The sequence below is a fragment of a genome, unplaced genomic scaffold (assembly GCF_019419815.1).
Source record: "Pyrus x bretschneideri cultivar Hongxiangsu unplaced genomic scaffold, Pyrus_bretschneideri_v1 Contig4, whole genome shotgun sequence".
Taxonomy (NCBI): Eukaryota; Viridiplantae; Streptophyta; class Magnoliopsida; order Rosales; family Rosaceae; genus Pyrus; species Pyrus x bretschneideri.
In genome coordinates, this window is record NW_025999723.1 from 3032719 (window position 1) to 3044674 (window position 11956).

Here is an 11956-nt window from a genome sequence, read left to right on the forward strand (position 1 = left end):
CTCTGATTTGACATGATATTTGTAAGCAATATTGTAAAATTGATCCTGAATTCAAAAAATAATAATACAATGATCAGTAGTTGTCCACTCACTCTCACGTGTCAATCCATTATATTTTTTTAATGTTGTGGTTTAATTTTGATCCCAGGACCTTAAGTTAATTAGGAGAGACCCAAAAAATTGTTAAATTTGCATACAAAAGGAGCATTTGGGTTATGAAAAAATTTTAAAAATTTGTTATAGTTAGTTGCGAGGTTGAGGTTGGTTTGGTACCAACTCAATTATTGAAATCAAAGACACCTTTGAGTTTGACAGGCCTTGGTTAGGTTAAACCCTACCCAAGTAGAGAAAAAAGGTGGTGATCTTAACCATGGTTAGCAAGTTAGCATCAGAGAATCAAACTATAGTAACTGAACTGAAATAAAAAACGTCATAAACTAATATAATTGATATTATAACAGAAGGGTTGGATTTAGATGCTCGCAGATCCCCAGTACACCTCCTCGTATAACAAAATCGTTTTGACACATGGGAATACACATACCCACATGCACTGTAGAGATGGATAGATGGACAAGAGATCAGGAGGGTTCATGGCTAATTCTCTGATGCCAAATTTTCACCATAGAGCGATCCTTGGTTGAACTAATTGTGTATTTTTTAACCCATGACAAGCGTTTATCACACATTAACACCATTAGAACTAAAACTTGGATCAATGAGAAAATTTCTCCATTTCAAAGATATATAGATAAAACACAGTACACATATTATAATTTAAATATAAAAATAACATCGCGTTGCGATGTTGCATTTACGCCGAAAAATCTCTGAACAGAGACGGAATATAGTGTTTTGACCAAAAAAAAGAAAAAAAAAAAAAGAGACGGAATATAGTGCAGTAAGAAGGGAGCAGAGGAGGTGCGTGGTCATATCGTCATCTTTTTCATTTCTTTGCATATTAATTTCGTTTCCCAATGAGAGTGAGAGAGAGGGAGAGAGATGGCCAGCAGTTGTTTCCTTGGTTTTGGTCTGGTAAAAGCTTGGGAGTGAGCGTCATAAACCACTAAGATAAAAAGAGATAAAATGCAGTGTGTGGAAGAGAGAGAGAAGATACCTAAAACTCACACTGCTCTGCGTATTAATTTCATCAAATCAAATACAAAACTCTCTCTCTCTCTCTCTCTCTCTCTCTCTAGCGTTTATGCTTTCATGGATCCGCTTTTCTCGCTTTTTCATGATGATCAGTGATCACAGCATCCCCACAAGCTTTTCTTCTGCTATTTTTCCACTCCAAACTCTCACAAACCGTGACCAGTCCTAATCCTACTCTTTTCTCTGCAGCTCAGAAGTCCTCAACACACATACACACACTAGTACTACTGCTTCTGCTTCTAGCTTCTGTCATTTTCATATTTTCATTCCTGTTTTCCCATTGTTGGAGAAGCTCTAGCAATTGCTTTTCATCCATCCATAGACCTTCCACCATATCAATCCTTCTAGTTTCCGTTGAAAAGCCAAAAGCAGTTTTCTCCTTTTTTCTACTTGTTATGGGAATGAGGGAGTGGTATTGGGGCTCTGGAAAATCCTCCAAGAGAGGTAGAGGCAGTGGAGGACCACCAGACGAAGACATCACCACATCTTCTGGTTGCATGTGTGCCGTCTTTCAGTTGTTTGACTTCCACCAACTTCAGCTTGCCAACTTACACCACCACCAACAACCTTCTTTCGACCCAGAAGATCTCACAGTACCAAAAGGTCCTCGCTTTCTCTCTCTCTCTCAATGTTTTGTTTTAAATTTTTTATAATACAATTTTTTCGTAAAAGCGACGAGGTTAAGTGCCTTGCACCTGAACCTTAGAGGTGCGCAGGGGTGAATGCTCTTAATCAACCAAGCGTTTCGGATAAATGTGGATAACTTTAGTAGTGAATAATTAAGTTCAAATTGTGGAATTGATTCAGGTGTTGAAGCACCTAGAAATAGCTTGGATTCATCAGAAGGGACTTCACTGTCATCTATCACAAAAGAAGAAGAAAATTTAAACAGTCCAGTAAGTCGTTTTGTTACAATATTTCTTGTCACAAAAAATTATAATATCTATATATTTTTGTATCTAATTTGTTTCCCTTTTAGGGTTTTTCAAAAAGTAAGTCATGATGATAGTAATGATGGAATGGTCCCCCTCAAATTTGTGTGTTTGCAGATTTTGAAGTTCCAGAAAAGTATGCAGATCAAAATAACCAAAGCAAGAATTCCTTCAGTTGATTTTTCATCAGATATTAGCTCACCAGGCATGACAAAGACTCCAAGTTTGGTAGCAAGGCTAATGGGTCTTGACCTTCTTCCTGACCAAACAAACTCACCCTGTTCAACTTCAACATCCAGTACCACCGGTCATAAAAAAAATACAAAGTCCAGGAAACCACTCAAAGGTAGAGCAAGACGACATGCCGTGGACACGAGTGACATGAATGCTACAGCTGGAACTCGCTCACTGCCTGAGACTCCGAGAATATCATCAGCCAGAAGATCGGACGTCGATCTTCACCACCGGCTTTCGCTTCAAATCAACAAAGAAAATGTTGGGGTTTCTGAGGACTTGGATTTTTCCAAGTCATCGTACAAAAGGAGGGACTCAAAGCTGATTAATTTTGGAGACCATGAGAACGTGAAAAGCCCAAGTCACTACGCTAGGCAAATTGTGAAGCAGGTGAGGGAAAGTGTGAGTAGGAGAGTTGGTTTGGACATCACAAACACCCCCAGATCATCAGTCAACAGAGACAACAACAAGCAAGGCAGAGATGAGCTGCTTCTCCAACTCAAATCCAAGAACATTGCTAATGCTGCTTCAAAAAGTGCTTTCGCAAAGGAAGGAAGTAGTACTCCAGCTTCTTGTTCTCCCAGGCTCAGAGTCTTGGACTCCAACAGTCCCAAAGATCAAGCACTTCCTCCAAAACCCAAATCACCTCTATCGTCTTTACCTCTAAAGCCAAAGCCTTTGCAGCCTTTGAAAGAAGATCAGCAGCGGCAGAAGCCGAAAAGCCAGACTGCTTCAGTTCAGAAGCGTAGACCAAAATCAGCAGATGATATTGGATACGGTCCAAGGCTGAAGAATAAGCAGAAGGAAGAAGCATTCGTGAGTTCATCAACGGCTACAAGAGCCATCAGTAATAATCATATTATTCCAGGTGACAAGAATTGCAAGAAAACCCAATTATTATTGTCAAGCAATGTCCCTACCCTTCTTGTTGTCAAGAAAGATCCTTCACCTCCAGATACCAAAATCCCCTCAAAACAGGTATGTATGTCGGACCCATTACTACGTAGGGGTGTGCTATTCACACACCCCATTTTACTTCTCACACACCCTTGATATTTTTTGTCCGTTGATCTTCTTCGATTCATCCGATCCAATGGCCGAAAATCAAAAAGATGTGTGAGAAGTAAAATGAGGTGCGTGGATATCACACTTATTTCCCTTTTGTTTACCAGATCAACAGTCTAAACTATTCTATTGTCTGTGCAAGCGTTAATCACATTGTCCTGGCAAACCGACTTTCCTTTACTAGATGATAGTCTAAATTATCAGTTTGTCAAAATTAGTTTAACAGTGTGACTAACCCTGGCAAACTGACCTTTTTACCGAGTTATTCTAAAGCACGAGTTCAAGGGTTAGTCGCACAGTCATGCTACATATTCGTACTTGATTTTATTCTAGTAGTTTTAAAATCTAAAGATCATATCTGTACCGATTTTGCATATTATTCTTGGTAGCTAGAAGCATAGAAGTACTTTTTTGTGATTCCCTCTCTCAACTGATTAGAATATTATGTTTGCAATGCGTTACGCAAATAAAGCAGCAGGCACAACAAGTAAAATCTGAAGCCCAACAATCGAAACGTAGGTGGTCACAGTTATCTAGTTCCACGAGCCATACGTACTACAAACATCAACAAGTGACCCGGGTCCCCCACGTGCTCGCCACCCGACACTGCATCAACTTTACCGGCGACATCCCTAACGGTAACGCCGGCACCAACACCAGATCAACCACCGGCGCTGGTGGAGCAGAGGCAGAGCGGCACCTGTACGTCACAAGAATATTAGCCCGTACTGGCATCGATAAAGACACCCTAGTCTCCTTCACAAATTGGTTCTCTCCTTCCCATCCCCTCGACCCCTCCATTTTTTACCACCTCGAACGTTCTTACTCTACCGCTAGCGGTAAAAACGAGTTTTCGAGTTCGCTTGGTCATAGGTGGAACAGAAAACTACTGTTTCACCTTGTGGATGAAATTTTGGTGGAATTTTTGAGGCCTTATATCAACTTAAAGCCATGGGTTACGAGCTCAAATAATATTCTATTTGAATATTGCAATGGAATGCGTATCAATGGGTCACATTTGATCAACATTTTGTGCTACAAAATTCAGAGCTTCCCTTGTGCCGACTGCCAAGTTCTCGAAGACATCAACGCATTAATCGACAAGGACTTGCCGGAATCGAAGGTGCAGAGCGAAATGGAATTTGAGGAAGTAGCAGAAGGGATTGTTAAGGAGGTAGAGAAGGACATTTTGGACACTCTCATACATGAAACGGCTATGTCCCTATGGTTTTGAGTTTTACAATTTACAAGCTCAAGATTTTACGTCCAGAACCGGGACGTAGTATTATAATGGTGGGTGCATGTAGATGCAGGGTCAGAGGAGAGGACTGGGGTCACAAGGGTGGATCACGTGATAAGATGCTATCGGCCCGGGGGAATAGTTTAGTTGGGGGGGGGGGGGGTTGTGGGGGTCGTGGCAGATTGGGAGCTGTAAAAAGGTTGGGGGGGGGGGGGGGGTTGTTGGGGTGGGGGGGGGGGGGGGGTGTGGTGTGGTGGGGGGGTGTGGGGGAGGGTTTTTGACAGCCCGACAACCGTGGCAGACGACCCTCGGAGGTATCTATTCCCTTCTCTCCAACCCCTTTATAATTTGTAAATATGCTTTCTTTTACTTTCAAATTTTTTGTAATATAGTTACAAATTATAAGCACATCTTGTTTTTTCTGGTACGGATTCTTAATATCTACATATATGGTGTATTCACTGTTTTATTAGTATTAATTGCAGATTAATAATGAAGCTTAGCTACATGTAACTTTTCTGTATTGAAATAACTGAAGTTTTTATGTTTTTAATTTAGTTTTTACACAGTTATCAATAGGGTAAGGTACAGTACTTTGTATATTGATTTGTCAATTTGTTTATATTTGGGATTGCAAAGGGTATACGCCAGGAGAATCTACAAAGGATTTGGTTCTTAAATCATGGGGGTTTGAACTTGTAAGTTAATTAATATGTCAACCAATAAACCAAAACCGCAATTTTTAAATAAACACCCCTAATTTTATGGTCTTCACTTTTAACTAATGTCTATCTAACACAACTCTGAAACTTAATCATGATCGCATAGATCAAATAGTGTACGATTATTTTGGTTCGACGACACTCAAACTCTATTTTACCAAAAGAGATGACACTTCTGTACTAAAGGAGGTTTTTTAGAGCAAATTAGAGAGAGAGTATCCTCGTCAGATATTTTTTGTGAGGATCTTGGAAATCTTCGAATCACATCCGTTCATCGTACATACATTGTGCGGTCAGTTTTTGTCAGGTACTGTTTATATTCAATTTTAAATTAAAAAAATTACAATAATTTCTGACTGCACGATGTACGATAAACGGATGTGATTAAATGATCTCCAGGATCCTCAAAAAGAGGATCCGACGAGAATCCTCCTGGCAAATTATAAACCAGAGTTGCTGAATAAAAGGAGTACCATGATATGAACTTTAGGGAAGAATATGTTCTAAATTCCTCAACTATACAAAGTGCATCTGTAAATATTTCAAAGATAGTGTTTCAATTATGCACACAATGCAACCAAACTCTTATCCATATATGAACTCACTATAACTAATTGGTATCAAACTCGTCATCTACTTAAGTCGAACGTAATATCTTTAAGGTAGAGAAATTAATATCACCAAACTTTATCAACCACACGGTCAATCCAATTGATGAGTTTATATATATAGTTGCCATTTAATGTTTCCAATTATAATCTTACATACCTATAGATCTCATAACATAACATAACATAGCATGGCAGTGAGCTAAACATTCCACAAATATGTAGAAAAAACTGAGCGGGAAATTCAAATCAAATGCAATGTCACTGACATAATATGTATATTGTCATGCATGTGGGTTGGTGCATATATATAGGGTTTAATTATTGGTCCTGATGATGCAGATAAATAGGGCTGGAGATCTGTGAGGGTTTGACTGCATCCAATTAAATGATGTTTGAACTGTTTGGGGAAAGACTTGAAGCTTATGGATCTGTATTTTTCTACCCTACTGTGTGGAAATAATCATATAAAGTTTATCAAAACTTTCGTACCTCTGAAAAAAATTTACCCTTAAATTAGATAGCGATAGAGAAAGTAAATTAAATGTCTCATACAAACGTGCTACTTGTTCATACCTAACGTTACGTTTTCGTGTAAATACGATTTACTCCACTAGATCATGACAGCTACCGAAATGACAAAAACATCATGCATGAATGTGATTTCCATGTGAATTGTGCACCATATCTAATCGAAGAAAGTTAAAAAATTTCTATAAAACCAATTAACAATATAGAATGTCACAAATTACTTCCATCCAAGAAGGGTCGTCGATAACTTCTATTTAAGCAGTTTATGTACTTGAGGACACGAACAATTTGACTAATCATGCTTTGGCCACGACATTTGCTCATTTAAATGCTACTACCATCACCAAAGAGGGTCGTCGATAACTTCTATTCAAGCAGTTTATGTACCTGCGGATGCGAACAATTTGACTAATCCTGCTCTGGCCAGGACATTTGCTCATTTAAATACTATACCATACTAACTCAACTTCTTATAAGCTCTTGCAAAGTTTGTTCGTTTTTTCGATTTGAAACTTTGCCTTTCGAATCCTCACATTAACTCTCTTGACGTCACAAATAATAAGAGAGTGCTGATGGGAATTGAGAACCCAATGATGGTGACTTGAGTTGCGGGCGTATTTAAGGAGGTGTGGCCTAACTTCCAGAAATTCTTAATGCAAAAATTAAATGGAAACTTTGATGACATACACCACAGGGGCTTGACCGTATCTTCTTCCTTGCAGCAAGTCTTTGGACGTTATGTTGCAGCTGTATACGAAGTCGGGCTCTGGTGGCCCGCGACTGTGTAATACGGCCAAGGCATTAGGACAGGCTATGAGCCCAGGATATATTATTCTGTCTTAATCTAGATCTGCACAAACCACTCTGCAACTGGGAGCAATGGTCCTTGTAGTTTGAAGCAAATATTCGGTCGGCTTGTTATGCCGCACCAAGTAAGATTACGCGTGGTTTGGTACAATTAATCATATATTTTTGTGCGAAGTGTCCCACAAATAACGTGGCTTGGGCACCTTTACACAAGTTTTTCTTATAGTTTTGTTGATAAGTTAGATTAATCTCAATCAGAATAAAGTATAGTTTCAAAGTTCTTTACCCCCATTTGTTAGAGAAAAATGTCTAAAATGACTCTATTAAACGAGTACACTCGTAATTAAACTCTTTCGATCTAAGTTTCACAGACGCATATATTTAACCCTTTAGGCAAGTGAAAAGACTTAAATACCCTAATCGATTGACTGATCGTTTATATTGTAAGGGTTGAATGAGTGGCCAAATGTAAGGGCATTTTCGTCTGGAAAATGGGCAAGCGGTTAGAAAATAGAACCTTCTTTAACCCATTGCGTTCAGAGTCTAAATCCCTCCCCTCTTTTTAGTCTAGCACGGAAACACCTTGGGATATTTCAAAGTTATTTTGCAAAAGATTATCACAAATCAGGGCAATTACAGATGTTTCTTCGCTATTTCAATGTGGTCTCCGGCAATTATTTCTTCAGTGATTTGAATCTTTTCTTAGTTCTACACTGAGTTAATCACCCACAGTTTCCACATGAATAACGTTAATATTCACGTTACATAATTTTGATAACAACGAAAACAAACGTCTAAATTCTTGATTCTTGCTTGATATCGGTAAAATACAGGGGCGTGAAGAAGCAAAGAGAAGTCAGAAAGGTCGGCTTGCATTTTCTCATATCAAATGCTAGAGACAATTAAGAAACACAGGGGAAGAAAGATGGACGAAAGAATATATCCAAGATCTTTCGGCACAGAGAAAAATCAGAATAACAACCCTAAGCATCGAACCCAGCCCCTGTCCAGCCGGGCGGAGGAGGTCCCCTACCCTTGGGCACAGCTCCAAGTCCCTTCCCTCTTCCGTGGAACTGACTTTTCTTCTTTCCTCTTCCTTCTCCCTCAACAGGTGGCTGTTGATTGTGCCCATTCGTGACCGAAACATTTCCAGCATTTCCTGGATTAGAGGTGTTTTGAGTGACTCCACCTGATTCTGTTGATCCCGGAACTGTAGGAGCATCTGGACCCATTGATTTGCCATCCTAAACACAGTTCCAAGCTCAAATGATTATAATATATACATGTATAAGATAATCGATAAGTATGAATAGCCACTGCCATGTAATAGTTAATGAAAAGAAGCGGCTTCATTTTGCTCCTATTGGATCAGACAATAACCCCCACTTTTGCCCTCTCCCATGACCACCCCTGGGGGCCAACCTCTTCTCCTTTCCGTAGATAAGTCTTAAATTCTTACCATTTGAGAGCCAGAACCCCCAGTGCTAGATGTGTGGATGTTTTTCAAGATTAATCTAGCTATATGGAGTAAAATCTTAATCTAATTCATCAGTGCTTCTTTCTATGTGCCTGTTTTGTGAGTCGATTTTGGGGGATGGCAGCCAGTCACCCTTGCTCATATTCACTAAAACTGACAGTTAGATAACCTATTTTCTTTCTTTATTAGCTTCTTTTCTAAGATTACCTAGGACTTCACAGAGATAGTGGAGGTCAAATAAAGTTCCAAGATTGTATACGCAGAAAAAAGAGAGAATGCAGGGATAGGAAGAGGAACCATAGTACCACCGGAAGAAGGAAGAAGGAACAGGCAAGGAACAGGTGTGGGAACATCTACTGACAAACCATTTCAAGGCATGAGAGTGGAAGTAATGATTCTATTCTAATCTAAGTACAAACTTCCAACAAATATTCTAGATTCCTACGTGGTATCCATCAATATATTCCTGCACTGCATAGTGCATACAGAAAATGCAACTTGTGTGAACAACTGAAGCAACACAACTTCTTGGAAAGTTAACGAGGGAGAAAAAAAGAACCATGCAACCTCCAAATCGTAATGAAACATAACCTTTTCTTATAAACAGGTCTGATGCAACACTACCTTGAATACTTATGAATTACACACACACACACACATGAGGACCATGAATAAACTGTGGTATAATTGTTGATTTTCAAAAACAATGAAATCTACACCAACTAATAACAAAGACTGCAATGCCATCCAACCTGTACATGATGTTATAAAATATAATCGTCATATATATATAAAGAGAACTTACATGAGAAACAGAAGCTGATGATCTGCTTGGGTTCATAGCTTCAAGTCGTCTTTTTAACTCCTCCAGTCTCGTAAACTGAGAACTGCTGCTTTCTTGCACCTTTTGAAACAACAGTGTCAAAACAATTTGTCAAGTCTGTAACCTAAAGGACACGTGTAACGAAGATATATACCAGTTGGTTTAAGTCTTCACAAAGCTGCTGCTTGATAGCTTCCTCGTCCTTTACAGCCTGTAATGCTGCTTCCCACACCTGATATACATCAAAACAAACAGCTATCAGACTGCATAACAAACAGCATTCATGCATTAATTAAATTTTAAACTAATTTTACACAACCATATTCGGCTGTGTACACATCAATCTCTATCCATTTTTGCAATGAATCTTAATTCATGTGTCTTCATCCCTCTGATAAAATGTGTTTGGTAGGTCTAACTATCTAACAAGCTTACTTTTTAACTTGAAACTCCACCACATCACCAAATACAATCATATGCTTTCCAAAAATTAGACAAAACCAGACCAAATTTATTCAAAAACTTCAATTTTAAATATCCAAGGTCATCTTGGTCAAGCAGAATGAGCATGTTACTAATTTTCGTGAGCACTTGGGTAAACAGGCAGAAAAGTTTTGTTGAATACTGATGAAAGTCAAACAGAGCATTACAAAGTAAGGATAAAGAAAAGCTGTTTCTATAATTAAAAGGGATGAACCTTTCGAGCTTGTTCTTCCTTCAGCTTGGCAGCGTGAATTTTCTCCGTTGACATCTCTATTTTCTTCCTCAAATGTTCAAGAGCTTCAAAAGATACAACATACACACAAAGTAAAAGGCAAAAAAGCAATCAATTAACTGTTATACAAAAGAAGAGGAAAACTAATAAAATCAAAGAATGAGAGTAACTAACAATGATAATGCAGCAACCTGATTTTTTTGGCCCAGCTGTGAGTTTCATCTCCATTGACAACTGTGCCAGCTCTCGTTCGACATCACGAATTTTAGAATAGTTTTCTTCAATATATCTGAAGGGATCAACAGTCTGAAATCATATATCATCGAATCTTACTGAACATGGATAATTACACTAACGCAATGTTCCATTGAAACAAATTTGAGAAACATAAAGGGACAAAAGGATAAAAGAAGACAGAATCCAAGACTTAACTTTATCCTGAAGCTCCCCCACTGTACATTGCCATTTTCAAGACTCAAAAACAGGTGAACCCCAGGTCCCCAAGACAAAGGTAATCAAGGAACGCTTCCAATTTTCAAATAGTTCGTTGGCTTCCTAGTTCCTACACCTCTTGACCACAACTTGTAAAACCCTCGAATCGATTACCAAATACTTTCACATTGCCATCTATATTTTCCTTAACTTCCAGATTAAACCTAAACTACTCAGATTTCTCGGATGCCTAGTTCATCAAACAATTTGCATTTCTTTTTTTATTATTGAAACAATTTGCATTTCTAAACAAACCAATTAAAGCATCAGTCAATCACTAAACTCAAAATTCAATGATCATTTGACTCATCTCACGGATTAAAGCAACCATAATTCACGACATTACTACTTAAACACACAATTTAAGCAATAATAATTCCCTAAAACGATCCATATACATTACAATGGAATCAAAGATACTTACTTTCTTAATTGAAGCTGTTCGTTCTCGATTATCTGCAAAAAACCACAACCAACACACATTCAATTCAACAAATTACCAACAAATTTAGAGAGAGAGAGAGAGAGAGAGAGAGAGAGAGAGGAAGGAGAGAGAGAGACCTTCTCAGTGTAGGTAATGACAGAAGCCTCCCGAGCAAGGCCGTCGGGTCCGATCTCAGGCTGCAGCGACGGATTCGAATTCGAATTCGACGCCGCCATTTTTAACTCTTTTTTTTTTTTTTTTTTCAATTTTTCAACTGGAATTTGAATCAGAAGAGCAACCCCAAGCCAAAGCAAATGGCTTCTGATTCAAACTCTCATTTTCCTCTTCCTTTTCTCTTCAAACAAACGTGATTATCCTTTTTTAATTTGTTTAATTACTGTTGATTAATTAATACAGGGGGCTTGCCATTATTCGGGTTCGGGTCCGTTTCGACGTGCGGGTCACCGTTCCCGCGAGATTATTATAATGACTAGAATGCCCTTGTGATCTGGATCCGCGTCGTCATTTGTGGCTCGTTGGATCTCGCGTGCTGTTGCCGACACCACATGCGTTATCTTGGCGGTAAAAAAGCCCACCAACTGATTTGCGTACAACTAACACTAATAGAAAATGTTAATTTTGCATTTGAATTTTAATGAACTTCACTACAAAAGAGTTTAAATTCGAATTTTTTAACATAAAAGTTATTTTTCAATTATCTTATTATTGTT

General features: G+C 38.6%; 2 protein-coding genes across 3 annotated transcripts; one reads left to right on the forward strand and one right to left on the reverse strand.

Moving 5' to 3' along the window:
• Nucleotides 1–932: 932 nt before the first annotated feature.
• LOC103960495 lies at nt 933–4776 on the forward strand. Of its 2 annotated transcripts, none has more exons than XM_009372979.3 (4): nt 933–1758; nt 1963–2051; nt 2205–3299; nt 3859–4776. In XM_009372979.3, exons 1-4 carry the CDS (start codon nt 1551–1553, stop codon nt 4618–4620), a joined length of 2154 nt encoding a protein of 717 aa, XP_009371254.2. In that variant the 5' UTR covers nt 933–1550; the 3' UTR covers nt 4621–4776. The 2 variants fall into 2 exon arrangements, with proteins under 2 accessions (XP_009371254.2, XP_009371255.2); XM_009372980.3 differs by having other exon boundaries at nt 934–1758; nt 3862–4776.
• A 3307-nt stretch (nt 4777–8083) lies between these two features.
• LOC103960496 lies at nt 8084–11621 on the reverse strand. The gene is made up of 7 exons (XM_009372981.2): nt 11363–11621; nt 11226–11257; nt 10501–10598; nt 10292–10374; nt 9749–9826; nt 9577–9675; nt 8084–8538 (listed from the first exon to the last, which is right to left on the reverse strand). The coding sequence occupies exons 1-7, from the start codon at nt 11459–11461 to the stop codon at nt 8278–8280; spliced, it is 750 nt and encodes a 249-aa protein (XP_009371256.2). The 5' UTR covers nt 11462–11621; the 3' UTR covers nt 8084–8277.
• Nucleotides 11622–11956: the final 335 nt, after the last annotated feature.